The following is a 26531-nucleotide window of genomic DNA, read 5'->3' as shown; positions in this document are numbered from 1 at the left end:
ATCAGAGGTGAACATGGTGTAGAGTCTGGACAGAGAGCTGACAATCAGAGGAGAACATGGTGTAGAGTCTGGACAGAGAGCTGACAATCAGAGGAGAACATGGTGTAGAGTCTGGACAGAGAGCTGACAATCAGAGGAGAACATGGTGTAGAGCCTGGACAGGGAGCGGACAATCAGAGGAGAACATGGTGTAGAGCCTGGACAGGGAGCGGACAATCAGAGGAGAACATGGTGTAGAGCCTGGACAGGGAGCGGACAATCAGAGGAGAACATGGTGTAGAGCCTGGACAGGGAGCTGACAATCAGAGGAGAACATGGTGTAGAGTCTGGACAGAGAGCTGACAATCAGAGGAGAACATGGTGTAGAGTCTGGACAGAGAGCGGACAATCAGAGGAGAACATGGTGTAGAGTCTGGACAGAGAGCTGACAATCAGAGGAGAACATGGTGTAGATCCTGGACAGAGAGCTGACAATCAGAGGAGAACATGGTGTAGATCCTGGACAGAGAGCTGACAATCAGAGGAGAACATGGTGTAGGGTCTGGACAGAGAGCTGACAATCAGAGGAGAACATGGTGTAGATCCTGGACAGGGAGCGGACAATCAAAGGAGAACACGGTGTAGATCCTGGACAGAGAGCTGACAATCAGAGGAGAACATGGTGTAGATCTTGGACAGAGAGCTGACAATCAGAGGAGAACATGGTGTAGAGCCTGGACAGGGAGCTGACAATCAGAGGAGAACATGGTGTAGAGTCTGAACAGAGAGCTGACAATCAGAGGAGAACATGGTGTAGAGTCTGGACAGAGAGCTGACAATCAGAGGAGAACATGGTGTAGATCCTGGACAGAGAGCTGACAATCAGAGGAGAACATGGTGTAGAGCCTGGACAGGGAGCTGACAATCAGAGGAGAACATGGTGTAGAGTCTGGACAGAGAGCTGACAATCAGAGGAGAACATGGTGTAGGGTCTGGACAGAGAGCTGACAATCAGAGGAGAACATGGTGTAGGGTCTGGACAGAGAGCTGACAATCAGAGGAGAACATGGTGTAGATCCTGGACAGAGAGCTGACAATCAGAGGAGAACATGGTGTAGATCCTGGACAGAGAGCTGACAATCAGAGGAGAACATGGTGTAGAGTCTGGACAGAGAGCTGACAATCGGAGGAGAACATGGTGTAGATCCTGGACAGAGAGCTGACAATCAGAGGAGAACATGGTGTAGGGTCTGGACAGAGAGCTGACAATCAGAGGAGAACATGGTGTAGGGTCTGGACAGAGAGCTGACAATCAGAGGAGAACATGGTGTAGATCCTGGACAGAGAGCTGACAATCAGAGGAGAACATGGTGTAGATCCTGGACAGAGAGCTGACAATCAGAGGAGAACATGGTGTAGATCCTGGACAGAGAGCTGACAATCAGAGGAGAACATGGTGTAGATCCTGGACAGAGAGCTGACAATCAGAGGAGAACATGGTGTTGAACATTCATTCTACCCACAATGCCCCAGAAGAGGGTCCACAATGCACCCCTCCCCCGCCTCTGCTCAGTGATTCCGCTCCGATATCCAATCATTGGAAGAGAATGGCAGAGCCGGAAGGCGGTTGGGTTTTGTATTTAATGTGGACGCTCCTTCGGGACACTTTATTTTAGGAACCAATACAAAGGAATTTTAATAGGTTAATTGAGGAATGACACCGCCATTGATTGCGTCTCCCTCTGACGCCAACACTCACCTTGTAGGTGAATTCAATAATAAGGATTTAAAGTGTAAGCTCACCTTTGTCACATCTTCTATTTGCAATGTATCTGCTGTGAATACTTTATTCTCTCCGCTCTGCATCAACGAATGGCATTTCCTTCTTTTCTTCTGGCTCCTCCCACTGCACCAGATTAGACTGAAATTACCCCAACTGGAATGTAACCGTCATACAACTGTCATACTGCGCACCATCAAAGTACTGAATTCCTATTGACAGGCTGGCAGTACTATTAATTCAGCGACAGTTACTGTGACGGCCAGAGGTCCATATGGAATCTTGAGGCTGTGTATAGGAACCTGGGTCACAGGGGTCAGTGGATGACTCAGGAGTGTTGGGGTCACTAGAGACATAGAATTTCAGGGGGTACTAGAGACCCAGGAGTCACTTGGGACACAGGAGTCACTGGATCATAGGGGCCACTGGAGACACAGGAGCTCAGGTGACACTGGGATTACTGGAGACACAGGAGCGTAGAGGATTTGAGGGTTGCTGGAGACACAGGAGTCACTGGAGACAGACGAGTCACTGGAGACACAGGAGTCACTGGAGACACAGGAGCGTAGAGGATTTGGGGATTGCTGGAGGCACAGGAGCATAGGGGACACTGGGATCACATGACCATATAGGATTTGGGGGTTTCTGGAAACACAGGAGTCATTGGAGACACAGGAGTCACTAGAGACACAGAAGCATAGGGGACACTGGGATCACTGGAGACACAGGAGTCACCGGAGACACAGGAGCGTAGAGAATTTGGGGGTTTCTGGAGTCACAGGCGTCATTGGAGCCACAGGAGTCACTGGAGACACAGGAATCACTAGAGACACAGAAGCATAGGGGACACTGGAGTCACTGGAGACACAGGAGCGTAGAGGATTTGGGGGTTTCTGGAGACACAGGCGTCATTGGAGTCACTGGAGACACAGGAGTGTAGAGGATTTGGGGGTTGCTGGAGACACAGGAGCATAGGGGACACTGGAGACACAGGAGCATAGGGAACACTGGAGACACAGGATTGTAGAGGATTTGGGGGTTTCTGGAGATACAGGCGTCATTGGAGACACAGGAGCGTAGTGGATTAGAGGGTTGCTGGAGACAGAGGAGCTTAGGGGACATTGGGGTCACTAAAGTGCACAGGGGTCAAAGTCGCTGGAAGGACAGGGAACACAGGTGGCCAACACTAGACACAAGGGGATGGAGGGGGGAAGTGGTAGACGAGGGAGCAGAGTCCTCCAGAGTATTTCAGTCACTGGATATAACAGAAGCAATGCAGGAAATTCTGTGTCCCTTGTGTCTGGGAGGACATATCCCGGGAGGCTCCTTGTTTTATTGGACAGACACGTAGACTTAGCACCTCTGACAAATCCTGGTCGGTATTCTTCATGGGACGGCATTCTTCGTGGTCGGTATTCTTCATGGGTCGGCATTCTTCATGGTCGGCATTCTTCATGGTCGGTATTCTTCATGGGTCGGCATTCTTCATGGTCAGTATTCTTCATGGTCGGCATTCTTCATGGTCGGCATTCTTCGTGGTCGGCATTCTTTGTGGTCGGCATTCTTCGTGGTTGGCATTCTTCGTGGTTGGCATTCTTCGTGGTCGGCATTCTTCATGGTCGGCATTCTTCATGGTTGGCATTCTTCATGGTCGGCATTCTTCATGGTCGGTATTCTTCGTGGTCGGCATTCTTCGTGGTCGGTATTCTTCATGGTCGGCATTCTTCATGGTCGGCATTCTTCATGGTCGGTATTCTTCATGGTCGGCATTCTTCATGGTCGGCATTCTTCATGGTCGGTATTCTTCATGGTCGGTATTCTTCATGGTCGTTATTCTTCATGGTCGTTATTCTTCATGGTCGGCATTCTTCATGGTCGGTATTCTTCATGGTCGGTATTCTTCGTGGTCGGCATTCTTCATGGTCGGTATTCTTCATGGTCGGTATTCTTCATGGTCGGCATTCTTCATGGTCGGTATTCTTCATGGTCGGTATTCTTCATGGTCGGTATTCTTCGTGGTCGGCATTCTTCGTGGTCGGTATTCTTCATGGGTCGGCATTCTTCATGGTCGGCATTCTTCATGGTCGGTATTCTTCATGGGTCGGCATTCTTCATGGTCAGTATTCTTCATGGGTCGGCATTCTTCGTGGTCGGTATTCTTCATGGTCGGTATTCTTCATGGGTCGGCATTCTTCATGGTCAGTATTCTTCATGGTCGGCATTCTTCATGGTCGGCATTCTTCATGGTCGGCATTCTTCATGGTCGACATTCTTCATGGTCGGTATTCTTCATGGTCGTCATTCTTCGTGGTCGTCATTCTTCGTGGTCGGCATTCTTCGTGGTCGGCATTCTTCGTGGTCGGCATTCTTCATGGTCGGTATTCTTCATGGTCGGCATTCTTCATGGTCGGCATTCTTCATGGTCGGCATTCTTCATGGTCGGTATTCTTCGTGGTCGGTATTCTTCGTGGTCGGCATTCTTCGTGGTCGGCATTCTTCGTGGTCGGCATTCTTCGTGGTCGGCATTCTTCACGGTCGGTATTCTTCACGGTCGGTATTCTTCACGGTCGGTATTCTTCACGGTCGGCATTCTTCACGGTCGGCATTCTTCATGGTCGGTCGGCATTCTTCATGGTCAGTATTCTTCGTGGTCGGCATTCTTCGTGGTCGGTATTCTTCATGGTCGGCATTCTTCATGGTCGGTATTCTTCATGGTCGGCATTCTTCATGGTCGGCATTCTTCATGGTCAGTATTCTTCATGGTCGGCATTCTTCATGGTCGACATTCTTCGTGGTCGGCATTCTTCGTGGTCGGTATTCTTTGTGGTCGGTATTCTTCGTGGTCGGCATTCTTCGTGGTCGGTATTCTTCATGGTCGGCATTCTTTGTGGTCGGTATTCTTCATGGTCGGCATTCTTCATGGTCGGTATTCTTCATGGTCAGTATTCTTCATGGTCGGTATTCTTCATGGTCAGTATTCTTTGTGGTCGGTATTCTTCATGGTCGGCATTCTTCATGGTCGGCATTCTTCGTGGTCGGTATTCTTCGTGGTCGGCATTCTTCATGGTCGGCATTCTTCATGGTCGGTATTCTTTGTGGTCGGCATTCTTCATGGTCAGTATTCTTCATGGTCGGTATTCTTCATGGTCGGCATTCTTCATGGTCGACATTCTTCATGGTCGGTATTCTTCATGGTCGGTATTCTTCATGGTCGGTATTCTTCATGGTCGACATTCTTCATGGTCGGTATTCTTCATGGTCGGTATTCTTCATGGTCGACATTCTTCATGGTCGGTATTCTTCATGGTCGGTATTCTTCATGGTCGGTATTCTTCATGGTCGGCATTCTTCATGGTCGGTATTCTTCATGGTCGGCATTCTTCATGGTCGGTATTCTTCATGGTCGGCATTCTTCATGGTCGACATTCTTCATGGTCGGCATTCGTCTTCCCCGGACCCCCCTGTGAACGGCGTACACTGTGGACATCAGTAACGTTTTATGGGGTGTGTGTCATTTTTAGGGCACAGACACTAAAAGTGACGGCAGCGCGGAGAGTTATACACACGTCTAATAAAACGTACAACACAGATTTACCAAATAAAGGTAAAATACGACCCCTCTCATTGGGCGCTCTCGGCACCTACAGCGATCATTCCCCCACCGCGCGTTTACAGCTCTTTCCGCACACTTGAAAACAAAATTACTTAATAAAACCTGTCCAAATGACATTACTGTATACTGTTACAGCCCGGAGATGGGAGAGCAGCCAATTATGAGGCAGTCATTTGCGGGTAATAGGCAAATAGCTCATACTGGGCCCAATTCTGCCCGGGAAGTCACGGCAATTTGTCTGTTTTCTCATTGTAACTCGTCCTGACAGCGCCGAGAATTAACATGTAAAAACAGCCAGGAAGGCCTTTATGGCGCTGATAAATTCTGATGATGCCTTCAGAGCCGGCTCCATGTTGTCAGGCGGATGGAGGGTGGAGAGGTTTATAGTCCCGGCTCATTCATGAATGGTTGTTAGATACACATTGGGGTTGAAGATCTCACCAATCCCATCGCCATGTGACCCGGCTTTGGAGAGATCCCACCATATACTGTAGAGTGACAATCGGCCAGTTGAATAATCTTTTCTCTCCATGTCTCTGGAAACTATTGATGAGTGAATGGAGGAGAATTTCATTCACTGGACGTTCACCCAACACATTCATGACTAGAGTAGTTCAGATAACTTACCACCCCAACACAAGCATGTACTTACCCCACATCCTACTCACCCCCCAGTAAGGACACCGACACCACATTGGATTTAAATGGCCGTTTGGCCTTCTGTTAACACAAAACATATTTAACATAAACTTCTTGTATTGCTCCATCTCTAGTTGAACAAAAGATTGCAGATCTTTGACGTCATCAACCTTTTTGGAATCTGTGGTACCTCTGGGTTAGATTCTGTCCCCAGCCGCAACACAGGACTCCGCCTCGAGGACTACTAACTGACCACAGACCCCCTACAACCTTAATAATCGGAACCAGACAAACCAGGAGGACTCCATACCTGGGACGGGTCCCCCACCATCTGATCAAATAACTCATGTACTTTAACCCACGTCAAGGACCCCAATCACCAATTGGTGACAAAACACACTTCACATTTTATGATTAGGGCGGGACGATTCACTACCGACTTCCCCTGCAACTGATTCCTGATTACTCCGCCTACAAATATGAGGAGGACAGAACTTAGTCAATGACATCCCCCAAGATGCCCGCCATGTAAAACAAACCAGTGGGTGGCCAGAAGCTTCTTTTAGTGGCCCCAGTAATACGAAAATGAATGAAGGACTTTTGGCCATGGCAGCTGGAGGTTCAGATAGGGGAGAGGGGGGAGGGTGGGGTGCAAACTTCCCACATCTGGCCATTTAGTTCTCCCATTCAGTGAACAGTTTGGATTCGGGTCGGACTCCTGATGACATGCAGGTTTATTGTAGCAGAAGGTTGTCCGGCCACAATTATGGAAGCTCACAGAATTCACTGCAAATGTAAATCGAGGTTTATGGTTCAAATGAACATCTTCAGCTTTAGATGAGGACAACTCTGCTTGCTGGGAACAATTTGTGTTTATTACCCTTTCTAATTGCCCTTGTCCTTCACCCAGATAAGAAGGGATGGGAGGACCTCTTTCCTCCTCTCTCTTCATTCACTAAACACATAGATGTAAGAGAAGAGAAAGAAGAGAAGAGAAGAGAATGTATAAAACAATGATTTCCCTATTTCTTAAATATCTCGGATCTGACGGATCACTGAAGTGTTCTTTTGCATTACCTAAGAATACACCTGGGTGGTTATATTACATATCCTCAACAATCGCCTCAGCCGAGCCTTCGTTTGCAGGAATCCGTGTTAAAGGAGAGATCACCCAATAGGCACATATGAGGCCCCGTACACACGACCGAGTTTCTCGGCAGAATTCAGCCAGAAACTCGATGGGAGCCGTATTCTGCCGAGGAAACCGGTCGTGTGTACACTTTTGGCCAAGGAAACCGACGAGGAACTCGTCGAGCCAAATAGAGAACATGTTCTCTATTTCCTCGTTAGTCAATGGGGAAACTTGGTTCGCCGAGATCCTCGGCGGCTTCACAAGGAACTCGACGAGCAAAACGATGTGTTTTGCCCGTCGAGTTTCTCGGACGTGTGTACGGGGTCTCATCCATTGGAGTCTAGGATTTGTACAACTCTCAGTGACCCCGGTGCTGACCTCTCCCTCCTATACTTTCCAGCAGAGAGGAGGGAAATGTAAAGGTTTTGCTGAGGCAAGTCTTTCTATTTTGATTACATTTCACTGTATAAAAATGCATTGGAGTTCCTGTGAAAGACGGGAATAAGGTTGTGTTGGTGGAATTTTGGGGTGAAATGACTCCTAAGGAGCTCCAAACTAAAAAGCTCTAACTAAACTAACTAAAGGTCCTTGAGATAAAAAATGACCCTAGTCCTCCTTATAGCTGGGGACAGGATGTAAGAAACTCAGAAGAACCCCAATGCTAACTCCAACTCTAACCCTAACTCTGACTCTAACCCTAACCCTAAGGCCCTGTACACACGATCAGTCCAAACTGATGAAAACTGACTGAAGTTCACTTTCATCGGTTCACCGATGAAGCTCACTGATGGTCTGATGTGCCTACACACCATCAGTTCAAAAACCGATCGAGCCCAACGCGGTGACGTAAAACACAACGACGTGCTGAGAAAAATGAAGTTCAATGCTTCCAAGCACGCGTCGACTTGATTCTGAGCATGCCCGGGTTTGGAACCGATGCTTTTGCGTTCTAACCATCAGCTTTGACCGATCGGTTACCAATCCATCAGTTCAATTTTAAAGCAAGTTCTACATTTCTGGACCGAAGGAGAACAGACCGATGGGGCCCACACACGGTCGGTTTGGACCGATGAAACTGAACTTCAGTCCGTTTACATCAGTTTGGACTGATCGTGTGTACGGGGCCTAACCCTTATGCCGCGTACACACGATCATTTTTCAGCATGAAAAAAAACAACGTTTTTAAAAAATGTCATTTAAAACGATGGTGTGTGGGCTTCACATCATTTTTCAGGTTCTGAAAAGCGACAAAAAAAAAAATTCGAACATGCTGCATTTTTTAACGACGTTTTAAACAATGTCGTTTTCTCGGGTTGTAAAAAATGATCGTGTGTGGGATAAAACGACGTTAAAAACCCGCGCATGCTCAGAAGCAAGTTCTAAGACGGGAGCGCTTGTTCTGGTAAAACTAGCGTTCGTAATGGAGATCGCACATTCATCGCGCTGTAACAGACAGAAAAGCGCGAACCGTCTTTTACTAACACAGAATCAGCTAAAGCAGCCCCAAGGGTGGCGCCCTCCGCATGCAACTTCCCCTTTATAGTGCCGCCGTACGTGTTGTACGTCACCGCGCTTTGCTAGGGCATTTTTTAAAAACGACCGTGTGTGGGCAACGTCGTTCTAATGATTTTTTTCATGCTGCAAAAATGATCGTGTGTACGCGGCATAAGGCTAATACTAACAACAACCCTTAGGCTGGGTTCACACCTATGTGAATTGGATGAGGGTCTCCCCGCAAATTCGGGATGAAATTGGACCTGAAACGGTGAATGGAGATGCACCAGACTCCTGCTGTGAGCCACTGCGATCTTTAGTGTGAACCCAACCTAAGGCTAACCCTAACTCTGACTCTAACCCTAAGGCTAACCCTAACCCTGACCCTAACTCTGACTCTAACCCTAACTCTGACTCTAACCCTAACCCTAACTCTGACTCTAACCCTAAGGCTAATACTAACTCTAACCCTAAGGCTAACCCTAACTCTGACTCTAACCCTAACCCTGACCCCAACTCTGACTCTAACTCTAACCCTAAGGCTAATACTAACTCTAACCCTAAGGCTAACCCTAACCCTGACCCTAACTCTGACTCTAACCCTAAGGCTAATACTAACTCTAACCCTAACTGTCCCAACTCTAACTCTAACAGTAAAGCTAAGCCAAACATTAACCCCCAAAAAATACCCTAACTCTATCCTCAATGCTAACCCTAACTTTGACACTAACACTGTTGATCAACAAAGTCACGTGACAAACACATCTGTGCACCAAGAGACACGAAGATACCCAACCACGGGAGCACCAAGAGACACGAAGATACCCAACCACGGGAGCACCAAGAGACAGGAAGATACCCAACCACGGGGGCACCAAGAGACACGAAGATACCCAACCACGGGGGCACCAAGAGACACGAAGATACCCAACCATGGGGGCACCAAGAGACACGAAGATACCCAACCACGGGGGCACCAAGAGACACGAAGATACCCACCCACGCGGGCACCAAGAGACACGAAGATACCCAACCACGGGAGCACCAAGAGACACGAAGATACCCAACCACGGGATCACCAAGAGACACGAAGATACCCAACCACGGGATCACCAAGAGACACAAGGAACTGGGATTATTGGACTCTCCAGCATCTGATAAAATAAATGGCCCCTATATGAATGTTCAGACACAGAAGATGATGAAATCCATATTTTGAAGTGGTCCTGTCCATGTCCTGGTGGGCTGATTGGAGAGCCCCCCTCCCCTGTCACGCTGGAATCATACATTGCTGAATCACGGGACTCTCAGGAAGCGTCTGCTGAACGTGGGATGAGATTATGACACCTGATCTAATTTAAACCTCCTTAGCTGGAATAAAATTAAATTTGTCTCCTCCTCTCGGAGCGGTGAGAAGGTGGGAAATCACGCCGGCCTATTTTTACCGACCTGCTCCTGATCTGTCACCGCGCTGACAGCCGCGCACAGCAGACGCACTCCCCCTCCCCCATCTCCGCTCGCTCCTTCTTATTAAACAGCTGAGCTTCCCCTGCCAGCTAATCGCACTTATCAACAAAGGCCGCAAACTCCATGTTCTTCTTCCATTGAGGTCAATGGCTCCTCGCTGCCAGGAGAGAAGAATTAACATTTTCTACAAGCTAATCGTCGTGTCGCCGTATCTCCTGACTCCGCAAATATATACCCCGGGTACAGCGCCAACAATGTACACAGCGCTTACTGCACAGGGACATCAGTCCCTGCCCCTAGGAGCTTACGCTCTATGGCCCCGTCTCACATAGATTCTAGACAGGAGCCAATATAAACCCCCCCCCCCAGGGGGTGTCTTCCGGGTGTGGGAGGAAGCGGGAGAATCCGGAGGAGACCGGCACAGGGAGAACATGCAAACTCCATGCAGGCATCGTCCTTGCTGGGATTGGAACCAAGGAGCCCAGTGCTGCAAAGAAGTGTTTACTACTAAGCCGCATGATATGTATATTTATATATTGTATGAATGGAGACCCGACCATTACATCTACCACTATATGGGAAAAAGTATGTGAACCCCTCTACATGATGGGGTTCAGGGGTCTCCAGTGAGGGGTCCCGGTAATCCTCCATCATACAAAGACATTGGAGACAATTGTGATCTTCCAGCTTTGTGGTAACAGTTTGGTGAAGACCCTTTTATGCCCCCCCCCCCCCGTGTACAAAGCCAACTCCATAAAGACATGACTGAGCCCTCCCTTTGCCCAGCTGTCAGTGAGCCCCCCCTTTACCCTGCTGTCAGGGAGCCCCCCCTATTCCCCATTGTCAGTGAGCCCCCCTATTTCCCATTGTCAGTGAGCCCCCTCTATTCCCCATTGTCAGTGAGCCCCCTCTATTCCCCATTGTCAGTGAGCCCCCCTATTCCCCATTGTCAGTGAGCCCCCCCTTTGCCCCACTGTCGGGGAGCCCCCCCTATTCCCCATTGTCAGTGAGCCCCCCTATTCCCCATTGTCAGTGAGCCCCCCCTTTGCCCCACTGTCGGGGAGCCCCCCCTATTCCCCATTGTCAGTGAACCCCCCTATTCCCATTGTCAGTGACCCCCCTATTTCCCATTGTCAGTGAGCCCCCCTATTTCCCATTGTCAGTGAGCCCCCCTATTCCCCATTGTCAGTGAGCCCCCCCATTCCCCATTGTCAGTGAGCCCCCCCTATTTCCCATTGTCAGTGAGCCCCCCTATTTCCCATTGTCAGTGAGCCCCCCTATTCCCCATTGTCAGTGAGCTCCCCTATTCCCCATTGTCAGTGCCCCCCCCTATTCCCCATTGTCAGTGAGCCCCCCTATTCCCCATTGTCAGTGAGCCCCCCTATTCCCCATTGTCAGTGTCCCCCCTATTCCCCATTGTCAGTGCCCCCCTATTCCCCATTGTCAGTACCCCCCCCCTATTCCCCATTGTCAGTGACCCCCCCTATTCCCCATTGTCAGTGACCCCCCCCTATTCCCCATTGTCAGTGACCCCCCCCTATTCCCATTGTCAGTGACCCCCCCTATTCCCCATTGTCAGTGAGCCCCCCCTATTCCCCATTGTCAGTGAGCCCCCGTATTTCCCATTGTCAGTGCCCCCACTATTCCCCATTGTCAGTGCCCCCCCCTATTCCCCATTGTCAGTGCCCCCACTATTCCCCATTGTCAGTGCCCCCCCCCTATTCCCCATTGTCAGTGCCCCCCCTATTCCCATTGTCGGGGGAATGAGGAAGAAATCTGCATCAGCAGCTTGGAAAAAATCTTCTCAGATATAAAAATAGACGTTGGAGGACGGAGTGCAGCCGAGGAAACACGAGGGAGACGCTGGGAGCTCCGCCCACAACGCAGAGCTGGTGTTATATAAGACACGCCGCCATCCCTGCCTGAGGAATTAAAGGGCAACACACACTAAAGAGGACCTGTCACCACTTCACCAATCCACATCAACACCATCAGTCATCAGTCTGCTGCAGACAGGTGGTTAGGGCGGGATCTGCAGACGGTTAGGGCGGGATCTGCAGACGGTCAGGGCGGGATCTGTGGGCGGTCAGGATGGGATCTGTGGGCGGTCAGGACGGGGTCTGTGGGCAGTCAGGACGGGGTCTGTGTGCGGTCAGGACGGGGTCTGTGAGCGGTCAGGATGGGATCTGCAGGCAGTCAGGACGGGGTCTGCGGACGGTCAGGACGGGGTCTGTGGGCGGTCAGGACGGGGTCTGCGGACGGTCAGGACGGGGTCTGTGGGCGGTCAGGACGGGATCTGCGGACAGTCAGGATGGGGTCTGTGGGCGGTCAGGACGGGGTCTGCGGACGGTCAGGACGGGGTCTGTGGGCGGTCAGGACGGGATCTGCGGACAGTCAGGATGGGGTCTGTGGGCGGTCAGGACGGGGTCTGCGGACGGTCAGGACGGGGTCTGTGGGCGGTCAGGACGGGGTCTGCGGACGGTCAGGGCGGGGTCTGTGGGCGGTCAGGGCGGGGTCTGCGGGCGGTCAGGACGGGGTCTGTGGGCGGTCAGGACGGGGTCTGCGGACGGTCAGGGCGGGGTCTGTGAGCGGTCAGGGCGGGGTCTGTGGGCGGTCAGGACGGGGTCTGTGGGCGGTCAGGATGGGATCTGCGGGCGGTCAGGGCGGGGTCTGCAGACGGTCAGGACGGGGTCTGTGGACGGTCAGGATGGGGTCTGTGGGCGGTCAGGACGGGGTCTGCGGACGGTCAGGACGGGGTCTGTGGGCGGTCAGGACGGGGTCTGCGGACGGTCAGGGCGGGGTCTGTGGGCGGTCAGGGCGGGGTCTGTGGGCGGTCAGGACGGGGTCTGTGGGCGGTCAGGACGGGGTCTGCGGACGGTCAGGACGGGGTCTGTGGGCGGTCAGGACGGGGTCTGCGGACGGTCAGGGCGGGGTCTGTGGGCGGTCAGGGCGGGGTCTGTGGGCGGTCAGGACGGGGTCTGTGGGCGGTCAGGATGGGATCTGCGGGCGGTCAGGGCGGGGTCTGCAGACGGTCAGGACGGGGTCTGTGGGCGATCAGGACGGGGTCTGCGGACGGTCAGGGCGGGGTCTGTGAGCGGTCAGGACGGGATTCACGATCGGCTCACCAACTTTTGATAAATGAGTTGATGGAGAATGATCGTCTTATAATGAAAGAGGAATAAAACGAAGGGACTTTGAACGGAAAACATGAAGCCGATCAGTTCAATGGACACAAATTCTTCTCATTAACCAGACGGAATCCTCCGCCCCTCCCCCGATACAATCCAACCCCACAGAAAAAAAACACAGAATTCCTCTTCTGCCAAAATCTGGGAAAAAATAATTTGTCTCCATTTCACTTAATTAATAATCCAATTAGGCCGGACGGGGGAAGCAACTGAGCAGATCCAGCAAGTGAATTAATGTAGCAGCCAATGATTAGATTGGGAATGAAACGAGCGGCGTGGGGCCCGTGAGAGGAGGCTGGAGGACCTGTTTGGTGATCCTGAATATCGCTATTGTGATGTGGCCCTCATCTATGAAGGAGGTCATGTGATGTGGTCCTCATCTATGATGGAGGTCATGTGATGTGGTCCTCATCTATGATGGAGGTCATGTGATGTGGCCCTCATCTATGATCGAGGTCATGTGATGTGGCCCTCATCTATGATGGAGGTCATGTGATGTGGTCCTCGTCTATGAAGGAGGTCATGTGATGTGGTCCTCATCTATGAAGGAGGTCATGTGATGTGGTCCTCGTCTATGAAGGAGGTCATGTGATGTGGCCCTCGTCTATGAAGGAGGTCATGTGATGTGGTCCTCATCTATGATGGAGGTCATGTGATGTGGCCCTCATCTATGACGGAGGTCATGTGATGTGGTCCTCATCTATGAAGGAGGTCATGTTATGTGGCCCTCATCTATGAAGGAGGTCATGTGATGTGGTCCTCGTCGATGAAGGAGGTCCTCGTCTATGAAGGAGGTCATGTGATGTGGCCCTCGTCTATGAAGGAGGTCATGTGATGTGGCCCTCGTCTATTAGGAGGTCATGTGATGTGGTCCTCGTCTATGAAGGAGGTCATGTGATGTGGTCCTCGTCTATGAAGGAGGTCATGTGATGTGGTCCTTGTAACGGTCACCACCGTTTACGATATTCCCATTCCATCAACCACGACAGCTTATCTGACACTCCACAATCTAGCAGACACGATCTATCCCATTTCCCAGAATGAACGAGACACGCACAGCTCTGTTCTCTGGTTTCAAAATGTATGAACGCTTTTAATGGTATCTTAGCTTTCTTATATACAGTACAAGCATGTTAAAGTTAATCACAGGGACAAATAACTCTCCACCCACACATCACACAATGGGGGGCTTCAATACACCTTCTCTTAGACAATGAAATCCAGTTGAGCTAATCCTTAGTCATCCCCCAGACGTCCCGTCTCCGCCAATAAGTGATTCACCTGCATAATACACATTCATTTACTAAACATAATTGGCATGCTAATTCCCTACCCCTGAAAGGAGACACCTGATCTTTAGACTGTTAACTCACAACACATATCTATCATCAATAGCATCTTCACACAAACAGTGTTATAAGTATACATAATGAAAGGTCTTGGAGCAGACCCAATTAACACCTCAAAAGCATGTGTCCCCACATTGAAGGAGACACTCTCTTATTGACCGGTTGGGGTCAGAATGAAATCACCTGTAATATTCCCAGATCTCCTGCAATACATGAATTATCAGTAATGTCCCATCTCATGTCATTTATAATTAATATTTCTCAGTCACCCTATGCCCAAAAGGGGCACAGGATGGCCCTAGACCCAAGAGTCATTAGTGACGCTGGCACAGGAGTACCCCCCATCCTTCAAAAGTCTCTGGGTGTCACAGGCTATTCTGTTACATCTCTCCCCTTTCGGTGGGAGACTGACACAGGAGGGAACCCCAAACGGGTTGACTCCAAAGTTAGTCAGTAGTTCCATTCCTCCAATGCCGGTATCCATACCGTACCCCAAATAAATTTCTCCAAACAGAGCATTACTCACCCCTCCAACCTCTGTCTCTCTCAGAGAACCTGCCTGCCGCTGGGGAGAGGCCTGGACTGGCCCTTCTCCCTGGAGTCCTTTCAGCCGCTGGAGAGAAGACAGGGTGACTGGGCTCAGCCCATCATGCTGTTGGGGATCTGGGCCAACTGGCCCCCATCCCTGGGGTATACCAGTGGAGACTGAAGTCCCATCCACTGGTGGTAGAAGATCCCCCGGTGCTTGCAAAGCAAAGCCGACATCCTCCTGTCTCAGTGCCGCACCATTTTTTTGGGGTTGTGTGAGTGAAGACCGAAGTCCCATCCACTACCCCAGGAACTCCCTCTTCTGTTAGTTGGGAGCAGAGGCCTGTGGCACTCTTTTCTGTTGCCAGATCTTCTGCTGGGTTGCTGGGAGGGGAGACCACAGTCCCATCCCCCGATATCAGCTCAAGCTGTAGTTGTGTGCAGCGGCCAGTAGCACCCTGCCCTGCTGCCAGTGATTCAGCTGGGAGTAAAAGCTTTACTACCTCAGCTTGTTGCTGGAGAGAGGGGCCAAATGCCCTGGCTCCCTGAAACTCCACATAATCCGCTTCGGCTTTAGGGATGGCAATCTCCATATTTTCCACTGCCGATTCATCAGCTAGGATTTCACAGTTGTCATCTAAAATGTGCTCATAGTCCCAGGCAACGGGAGCCCCACTCTGCTGCTGAGCCGAGTCTAGCAGATGTCTGTAGGCGATCTCCAACTCCCATTCCTGAATGGCCAGAAACTCCAAATCTTCCTGAAACCAGTGCCCTTCCGAGACATTCAATTTTTGTTCTCTGTCCTCCATTATGTCCTTCAAGCGCCACTCCCGGTCATCCCCGAAGTCAGGATCACTGGACATCCTCCAATACAATAGTCCCAGGCCATCATAGTCGAAGCCTTCCGTGGGGCTGTCATCCGCTGACCACGGGCACTCTTGGGCTACATACCACTGGAGGGCTCTGTAGCTCTCGTCCAATCGCATCTCTGCCCGGATCAGCCTGCTTAACTCGGCTGTCCACTCCTGCTTCGGTTGTTCCCCCAATAACGGCTTTCGTGCGTCATACTGTGGCCCGTACCTTACATGGATGGAGGGGAGGACCTTTCCCTGGTGTTGCTGCTCAAGAGCTAGCGCTTCCTTCCAGAGTTGTCAACGAATCACATCCGACCATCCCAGCAGGGCCTCCTCTGATACTGGTCCTCTGTGCTGTATCCGCATCTCTTGTAACCTCCTTCTGAATTCCTCTTCCATGGAGACTGGTATCTGTACCTCTCCTCTCTTCAGTTGGTGCTGCTGTGACTTCTGCTGCTGCAGCACCTCTTTGCTGTAGCCAAGTGGCATCCACAGCCGCTATAACCAGGTCTATGATCTCCGGTGGAGGGTTAGGACCATACTGTGCCAGTCCTCGTTTAACAGCCCGATCAAAACTTTCTTCCTCGGGTGTCCTGTCTGTTATGCTGGGCCTTTCAGCTCTATCCATTTCCACAAGTTGTGCGATAATGTCCCTTTTCTTACGGTTGCTGGCCGGTCTGCCCCGACTCTCCAGTAAGTCCATGAGGGAAGAGAGCTTCAGACGTTCATACTGTGTCTCCATTGTCCTGTGTCCTCTTGTAGCCGTCCTTAAGGCTGTGGAATCATCTCACTGCTGTGCCACCACTGTAACGGTCACCACCGTTTACGATATTCCCATTCCATCAGCCACAACAGCTTATCTAACACTCCACAATCTAGCAGACACGATCCATCCCATTTCCCAGAATGAACGAGACACGCACAGCTCTGTTCTCTGGTTTCAAAATGTATGAACGTTTTTAATGGTATCTTAGCTTTCAGTACAGGCATGTTACAGTTAATCACAGGGACAACAAACTCTCCACCCACACATCACACAATGGGGGGCTTCAATACACCTTCTCTTAGACAATGACATCCAGTTGAGCTAATCATTAGTCATCCCCAGACGTCCCGTCTCCGCCAATAAGTGATTCACCTGCATAATACACATTCCTTTACTAAACATAAATGACATGCTAATTCCCTACCCCTGAAAGGAGACATCTGACCTTTAGACTGCTAACTCACAACACACCTCTATCATCAATAGACTTCGCACAAACAGTGTTAGCATTGACGGAGACTCTCTTATTGACCGGTTGGGGGTCAGAATGAAATCACCTGTAATATGTCCAGATCTCCTGCAATACATGAATTATCAGTAATGTCCCATCTCATGTCATTTATAATTAATATTTCTCAGTCACCCTATTCTCAAAAGGGGCACAGGATGACCCAAGAATTATTAGGGACGCTGGCACAGGAGTACCCCCCATCCTCCAAAAGTCTCTGGGTGTCGCGGGTCATTCCGTTACAGTCCTCGTCTATAAAGGAGGCCATGTGATGTGGTCCTCGTCTATAAAGGAGGTCATGTGATGTGGTCCTCGTCTATAAAGGAGGTCATGTGATGTGGTCCTCGTCTATAAAGGAGGTCATGTGATGTGGTCCTCGTCTATAAAGGAGGTCATGTGATGTGGTCCTCGTCTATAAAGGAGGTCATGTGATGTGGTCCTCGTCTATGATGGAGGTCATGTGATGTGGTCCTCGTCTATGACAGAGGTCATGTGATGTGGCCCTCATCTATGAAGGAGGTCATGTGATGTGGTCCTCATCTATGAAGGAGGTCATGTGACTTGCGCCGTGTTTCGTAGGGTGTACGTTTTGTACCTTCAGTGGCCACAAAAATTGGTAAATTTGATAGAAGTTTTGGGTCTTCTAACCTCCAAGTGATCGGCCCTTCGCGGGTATGAAGATTGTTTTGGCGCGTATTATGATGGAAGACGCCGGATTTTGGCTCCCATGATCCTCGGAAAACGACTTTTCTCCTAAAACGAAGTGAAGGAATCAGAAACGCTCTTCATGAAGGAGTAAATTTTAATGAAATCGCATTAAATTCTCTGCGGTCCCCTCGAGAGTTTAATGCGAGTTCATAAAAAATATGCGGCGAGTGCCGGGGATCCGGCTTTACGGCCCATCAAATGCAGCCTCACCAGTGCCCATCAATGCAGCCTCACCAGTGCCCATCAATGTAGCCTCACCAGTGCCCATCAATGCAGCCTCACCAGTGTTTGGAGTTTGGCAGTTATATGTGATGACAGGTCCTCTTGAAGTATTTTAGGCCATTCTTTGTGTAGATGGTAAAGGAGCGGCATGTGGGGGGTAAATATGTATATAAGGAAATGGCTGAGTGTGATTGGCCTGACCAGCTCTCCTCTCTCTTGCTCCCCCCTACAGGAGGACTCTGCATCGCCCAGTCTCTGAGAATCCCCAACGACCGCAAAGCCGGCGACTACGACAAGCTGGTGCGGCAGCTGCTGGAGACGCCCCAGGCCCGGGCGGTGGTGGTCTTTGCCGTGGATGACAATGACATCAGGTAATGGACAAATAGTGGCAACATCACTGCCCCTCCCCCCCCTGATTTATTGATTGTGAAAAATGTGAGCCGGCAATTTTGTGCCTTCAGGAGAGTCACACCCAGAAAATAAAAACCCTCGCGTGTCGGACTTTAAAGGCGCAACATATTAGGAGATGTATTTAGAGTTTCAAAATATTTATTAAACATTATATATAAAATCACAAAAGAACACTTTACATATCATCATCACTTACATGTGATACAGTCTGCAACTCTGGCACCCAACGCGTTTCGGAGTACTTCTTCAGGGGGATAGATTGTATTCTAGAATAGAGCATTGAGAAGAGTGAATACAAAACACTGTACTGGTGTCTATCAATGTTCACAACATTCCATAGAGATTCATGTCCAGCAGTGTTATGTATTCAATCTTCTCTATTCTAGAATACAATATATACCCCTGACGAAGGCGACGCCTCCACTCCGAAACGCGTTGGGTGCCAGAATTGCATTTAAGTGATGGTGATGATATGTAAAGCGTTACTTTGTGATTTTATATATAATGTTTTGCCGATCGCCGCACGACTATTTACGTCAACAGAATGGCACAGGCAGGCAGATTGGCGTACAGGTACGTCCCTTTGAATCTGCCGCCCAGCGGGGGCTCGCACTCCGCCGGGGGCGTGCACGCCCACTGCACGTCTCACGAGTGCGGCCGCGGGTCCCGGGAACTCGATGTGCGATCGGCAAGGGCAAAATAATCGGGGAATTTGTAAACAAGACATTCCCCTATTCTGCCTGGTGACACGTCACTGAGGATCGTTCTTCGTGATCGAGAGCGGCCATCAGTGACGTGGGCAGCCAAATCTTCCGGGGCTGAAATGTTTAATGGCCATGGGGGGAGGGGGACAAATCCATATTCATGGTTTTCCAATAGAATGTCCAACAAGCTGAAATAAGTTTGATGGTCGGGGGTCCAGAAACTCTGCTGCAGAGCAGGATGCCTTGGTGAAACTACAACCCCCATCATGCCCCTGCCTCTGGGAGTCATGCTAGTGGCTGTCAGACTCTTGAAGTGCCTTATGGGATTTGTAGTTTCACCGTCACTGGAGGGGCACCGGCTTTACTATAGAGCCAAAGGTTGGTGGACACCGGGCCAACTCACCAGTGTGAGCTTGTTGGTCATCCCAGGGCCATTCCTATAGACTTGTCCAGTGCCGGGGCAAAGATGCCAAACTGCACCCCCCCCCCCCCTTAGGGTCAGGGCGCCCCCATCCTTGCTATAAACCATTGTGCCCGGGGCAAAGATGCCAAACTGCACCCCCCCCCCTTAGGGTCAGGGCGCCCCCATCCTTGCTATAAACCATTGTGCCCGGGGCAGCCGTCCCTCCTGTCCCCCTGTCCCGGCCCTGGACTTGTCCCCCATGACAGCCTCTAATGTTCCGGGAAGATCTTCCACGGAATTTTGGAGGCGGTGGGAATTCTGGAGGCGATGGGAGGAGTCGGTGGGAATTTTGGCGGCGGTGGGAGGAGTCGTGGGAATTTTGGAGTCGGTGGGAATTTTGAAGTCGGTGGGAATTTTGGAGTCGGTGGGAATTTGAGGAGGTGGGAGGAGTCGGTGGGAATTTTGGAGGCGGTGGGAATTCTGGAGGCGATGGGAGGAGTCGGTGGGAATTTCGGAGGCGGTGGGAGGAGGCGGTGGGAATTTTGGAGGAGGTGGGAATTTTGGAGTCGGTGGGAATTTGAGGAGGTGGGAGGAGTCGGTGGGAATTTCGGAGGCGGTGGGAGGAGTCGGTGGGAATTTTGGAGGCGGTGGGAGGAGGCGGTGGGAATTTTGGCGGCGGTGGGAATTTGAGGAGGTGGGAGGAGTCGGTGGGAATTTCTGAGGCGGTGGGAGGAGTCGGTGGGAATTTTGGCGGCGGGGGGAATTGGTGTGGCGTTTGCCTATCCCGGGGAATTATCTTCATTTGGGAGATTTCCCGGAATGAATTCCCCGGACAGATGGCGACATTTTTTACAAATATTCAGGAATCGGAGATTCTCTTCTCAATATGTCAGATAGATCTCACAGTACAGACATGAAATATGGAACAGCAAACACGTGAAAGTCCCTTCCGAATTCCTCTGAGTAAAATAAATGACAGAAATGTGAACTCTTGGGATTTCCTTTGCCGTGGTCGGTGTCGGGAGGCGGCGGTCGTTAGTGATCGGCGGACAGGTGCAATTAGCAGCTCCTTTGTTCCGAGGCTCTTCAATGTCTTTCATCTCCTGGAGCTCAGCGCTGCGGAGTGACGTCTCGCCTCCTTCTAATGTCTCCTACAAAGAGAGGGACTTGTATGGATGACACCGGTGACACCCTCCACACCGCAATCTTACCGATCCGCCAACCATTGTCACTTCCTGAGATCTTCCCCAGATCTGCGCCACAGACACGCCTCTCTGTCACCCCAATGCTGTGCATCAGTCCCCGCCCTCAGGAGCTGACACTCCCCATCTCACACACACTATATTTCCAAAAGTATTGGGACGCCTCCCGTTACACACACACGACCTTTAATGACCCCCCAGTCTTAGTCCGGAGGGTTCAGTATTGAGTTGGCTCCGCCCTTTGCAGCTATAACACCTTCACCTCTTCTAGGAAGGCCGTCCACAAGGTTTAGGGGTGTGTCTATGGGAAGGCGGTCCACAAGGTTTAGGGGTGTGTCTATGGGAAGGCCGTCCACAAGGTTTAGGGGTGTGTCTATGGGAAGGCGGTCCACAAGGTTTAGGGGTGTGTCTATGGGAAGGCCGTCCACAAGGTTTAGGGGTGTGTCTATGGGAAGGCGGTCCACAAGGTTTAGAGGTGTGTCTATGGGAAGGCGGTCCACAAGGTTTAGGGGCGTGTCTATGGGAAGGCCGTCCACAAGGTTTAGGGGTGTGTCTATGGGAAGGCCGTCCACAAGGTTTAGGGGTGTGTCTATGGGAAGGCCGTCCACAAGGTTTAGGGGTGTGTCTATGGGAAGGCGGTCCACAAGGTTTAGAGGTGTGTCTATGGGAAGGCGGTCCACAAGGTTTAGGGGCGTGTCTATGGGAAGGCCGTCCACAAGGTTTAGGGGTGTGTCTATGGGAAGGCCGTCCACAAGGTTTAGGGGTGTGTCTATGGGAAGGCCGTCCACAAGGTTTAGGGGTGTGTCTATAGGAAGGCCGTCCACAAGGTTTAGGGGTGTGTCTATGGGAAGGCCGTCCACAAGGTTTAGGGGTGTGTCTATGGGAAGGCCGTCCACAAGGTTTAGGGGTGTGTCTATGGGAAGGCCGTCCACAAGGTTTAGGGGTGTGTCTATGGGAAGGCCGTCCACAAGGTTTAGGAGTGTGCCTGACATGTTTCGAAGTGATACCTTCTTCCTCAGAGCCTCATGTTGGATGAGAAGGCCTGACTCGCAGTCTAATTCATCCCAAAGGTGTTCTATGTCCCCCATGTATGTGTCAGTAGGCAGTGACCCCCATGTATGTGTCAGTAGGCAGTGACCCCCATGTATGTGTCAGTAGGCAGTGCCCCCATGTATGTGTCAGTAGGCAGAGCCCCCCCCCATGTATGTGTCAGTAGGCAGTGCCCCCATGTATGTGTCAGTAGGCAGAGCCCCCCCCCCATGTATGTGTCAGTAGGCAGTGACCCCCATGTATGTGTCAGTAGGCAGTGACCCCCATGTATGTGTCAGTAGGCAGAGCCCCCCCCCCATGTATGTGTCAGTAGGCAGTGACTCCCATGTATGTGTCAGTAGGCAGAGCCCCCCCCATGTATGTGTCAGTAGGCAGTGCCCCCATGTATGTGTCAGTAGGCAGTGACCCCCATGCATGTGTCAGTAGGCAGTGACTCCCATGTATGTGTCAGTAGGCAGTGACCCCCATGTATGTGTCAGTAGGCAGTGACCCCCATGTATGTGTCAGTAGGCAGAGCCCCCATGTATGTGTCAGTAGGCAGAGCCCCCCCCATGTATGTGTCAGTAGGCAGTGCCCCCATGTATGTGTCAGTAGGCAGTGACCCCCATGCATGTGTCAGTAGGCAGTGACTCCCATGTATGTGTCAGTAGGCAGTGACCCCCATGCATGTGTCAGTAGGCAGTGACTCCCATGTATGTGTCAGTAGGCAGTGACCCCCATGTATGTGTCAGTAGGCAGTGCCCCCCCCATGTATGTGTCAGTAGGCAGTGCCCCCCCCCATGTATGTGTCAGTAGGCAGTGCCCCCCATGTATGTGTCAGTAGGCAGTGCCCCCCCCATGTATGTGTCAGTAGGCAGTGCCCCCCATGTATGTGTCAGTAGGCAGTGCCCCCATGTATGTGTCAGTAGGCAGTGACCCCCCATGTATGTGTCAGTAGGCAGTGACCCCCCCCATGTATGTGTCAGTAGGCAGTGACCCCCCCATGTATGTGTCAGTAGGCAGTGCCCCCCATGTGTCAGTAGGCAGTGCCCCCCATGTATGTGTCAGTAGGCAGTGCCCCCCATGTATGTGTCAGTAGGCAGTGCCCCCCCCATGTATGTGTCAGTAGGCAGTGCCCCCCATGTATGTGTCAGTAGGCAGTGCCCCCATGTATGTGTCAGTAGGCAGTGCCCCCCCCATGTATGTGTCAGTAGGCAGTGCCCCCCATGTATGTGTCAGTAGGCAGTGCCCCCCATGTATGTGTCAGTAGGCAGTGCCCCCATGTATGTGTCAGTAGGCAGTGCCCCCCGTATGTGTCAGTAGGCAGTGCCCCCATGTATGTGTCAGTAGGCAGTGACTCCCATGTATGTGTCAGTAGGCAGAGCCCCCCCCCATGTATGTGTCAGTAGGCAGTGACCCCCCATGTATGTGTCAGTAGGCAGTGCCCCCCCATGTATGTGTCAGTAGGCAGTGACCCCCCATGTATGTGTCAGTAGGCAGTGACCCCTCATGTATGTGTCAGTAGGCAGTGACCCCCCCCATGTATGTGTCAGTAGGCAGTGACCCCCCCATGTATGTGTCAGTAGGCAGTGCCCCCCCCATGTATGTGTCAGTAGGCAGTGCCCCCCATGTGTCAGTAGGCAGTGCCCCCCATGTATGTGTCAGTAGGCAGTGCCCCCCATGTATGTGTCAGTAGGCAGTGCCCCCATGTATGTGTCAGTAGGCAGTGCCCCCCCCCATGTATGTGTCAGTAGGCAGTGCCCCCCATGTATGTGTCAGTAGGCAGTGCCCCCCATGTATGTGTCAGTAGGCAGTGCCCCCATGTATGTGTCAGTAGGCAGTGCCCCCCGTATGTGTCAGTAGGCAGTGCCCCCATGTATGTGTCAGTAGGCAGTGCCCCCCCCATGTATGTGTCAGTAGGCAGTGCCCCCCATGTATGTGTCAGTAGGCAGTGCCCCCCATGTGTCAGTAGGCAGTGACCCCCCCATGTATGTGTCAGTAGGCAGTGCCCCCCCATGTATGTGTCAGTAGGAAGTGACCCCCATGCATGTGTCAGTAGGCAGTGACCCCCCATGTATGTGTCAGTAGGCAGTGCCCCCCCCCATGTATGTGTCAGTAGGCAGTGCCCCCCATGTATGTGTCAGTAGGCAGTGCCCCCCATGCATGTGTCAGTAGGCAGTGCCCCCCCCCATGTATGTGTCAGTAGGCAGTGTCCCCCATGTATGTGTCAGTAGGCAGTGCCCCCCATGTATGTGTCAGTAGGCAGTGCCCCCCATGTATGTGTCAGTAGGCAGTGCCCCCCCCCATGTATGTGTCAGTAGGCAGTGTCCCCCATGTATGTGTCAGTAGGCAGTGCCCCCCATGCATGTGTCAGTAGGCAGTGCCCCCCATGTATGTGTCAGTAGGCAGTGCCCCCGATGTATGTGTCAGTAGGCAGTGCCCCCCCCCCATGTATGTGTCAGTAGGCAGTGCCCCCCCCATGTATGTGTCAGTAGGCAGTGCCCCCCATGTATGTGTCAGTAGGCAGTGCCCCCATGTATGTGTCAGTAGGCAGTGCCCCCCATGTATGTGTCAGTAGGCAGTGCCCCCCATGTATGTGTCAGTAGGCAGTGACCCCCCCCCATGTATGTGTCAGTAGGCAGTGACCCCCCCCCATGTATGTGTCAGTAGGCAGTGCCCCCATGTATGTGTCAGTAGGCAGTGCCCCCATGTATGTGTCAGTAGGCAGTGCCCCCATGTATGTGTCAGTAGGCAGTGCCCCCCATGTATGTGTCAGTAGGCAGTGCCCCCCATGTATGTGTCAGTAGGCAGTGCCCCCCATGTATGTGTCAGTAGGCAGTGCCCCCATGTATGTGTCAGTAGGCAGTGCCCCCATGTATGTGTCAGTAGGCAGTGCCCCCATGTATGTGTCAGTAGGCAGTGCCCCCCATGTGTCAGTAGGCAGTGCCCCCCATGCCCCCCAGGAATGTGCCGGTAGTGAATTGTCCGCTTTGTGTGGGGCTGTTACATGCCTTCTTCATCTCCCCCAGACAGGTTTTGGCTGCAGTGAAGAGAGCCGACAAAGTGGGGCACTTCATCTGGGTTGGATCGGACAGCTGGGGGACCAAACTCGGCCCAATCAGCCACCTGGAGGATGTAGCGGAAGGTGCCATCACCATCCTGCCCAAGAGAGCCACCATCGAAGGTAAGTCACGTTTCCCGCACCGCGACACGATGACGTCATTTCCTGATCAGATTATTATTGCTTTTATATAACAATGTTCTTATAAAGAGGACGGGTGTCTTGTGACTCCTCTTATAGGCTTTTCACATGAACGTTGGGGCAGTATGGATCACTGGCTCCGGCCCCAGATTACCATAAACAAACATTTTCCAGCAGGTCGGGTCTTTGGGAGAAGAAAATGTATAAATCTTTTATTTACATACCAGAAATTCTTCCTAATCTGTACTTTGAGAGCAGCGCATGCGCCGCACAGTCCCGGCACTGGCCTGACTTGTATCTACGGTCACCTCCCCAGCCCTGGCTTGTGATTGGACAGTGAGGGAGCAGCAGAACTCTGATGAGGTTATGCCTTTGCTCCCCCTGCGCTCTCCTTCTGTTGGCATTTTGTTTGTCACTTTGACCTATGGAACTATGATGTCATCACCTCGAGCTATGGAACTATGATGTCATCACCTCGAGCTATGGAACTGTGACGTCATCTCCTTTACCCTATGGAACTATGATGTCATTACATTGGGGTATGGAACTATGACGTCATCACCTTGAGCTATGGAACTATGACGTCATCTCCTTTACCCTATGGAACTATGACGTCATCACCTTGAGCTATGGAACTATGACGTCATCTCCTTTACCCTATGGAACTATGATGTCATCACCTCGAGCTATGGAACTGTGACATCATCTCCTTTACCCTATAGAAATGTGATGTCATCACATGACCTATGGAACAGTGATGTCATCACATGACCTATGGAACAGTGATGTCATCACATGACCTATGGAACGATGATGTCAGTTTGGGGTGCCTACATTTTGGTGCCCCCCACATGATGGCAAAGGTTGCAGGTGTTGGGTTCCTGGTGTATGCTTTGGCCAACTGCCGGCATGCTTGCCTCTAATGCCGATATCCCACCCCACTGATGTCCACACCGTCCAGTCATCTTGCTCAGGGTTGAGCTGTGCAGGGAAGTTGCAGTTCAGTGAGTGAGCGTCGTCACCTTAGGGCGGGGTCACCAGGAAAAGGCTAACGAAGGAAAGTGAATGCAGACGCCACATGTAAGGACTGATAAGAGGCAATGTAGTCTTATTTCTGTTGGGAAGATGGAGGTTCGGGGAATAAAGCCTAAGGTCCGTAAGATCCAATCTTTCCAGGGGCGGACTGACCATTGAGGCACTAGGGCACTGCCTGAGGGCCCCATGCCACTAGGGGGCCCCATCAGGGTTGCCAGGCTCAGTATGTAAAAATCTGTCCCTGAAATGTCCGAAACCGACATGCTTCTGATATAAAAAGCCTGAGATTTTAGCTGCCCCGCCTCTGCACTGCCTCCT

The 26531-nt window shown here is 51.4% G+C and overlaps 1 protein-coding gene across 1 annotated transcript in view; it reads left to right on the top strand.

Annotated features, from left to right (window-relative positions):
• GRM7 (glutamate metabotropic receptor 7) overlaps positions 1 to 26531 on the top strand; it is a 353299-nt gene that overhangs the window by 162566 nt on the left and 164202 nt on the right. The window contains exons 3-4 of the mRNA XM_040358638.1: positions 18460 to 18598; positions 25006 to 25160. Of these exons, the coding sequence (XP_040214572.1) occupies positions 18460 to 18598; positions 25006 to 25160 (294 nt within the window). The remainder of the gene's footprint in view (positions 1 to 18459; positions 18599 to 25005; positions 25161 to 26531) is intronic.

This window comes from Rana temporaria, chromosome 7 (assembly GCF_905171775.1).
Source record: "Rana temporaria chromosome 7, aRanTem1.1, whole genome shotgun sequence".
NCBI lineage: Eukaryota > Metazoa > Chordata > Amphibia > Anura > Ranidae > Rana > Rana temporaria.
Note: the sequence above shows the minus strand (reverse complement) of the source record. Positions and strands in the feature narration are given on the sequence as shown.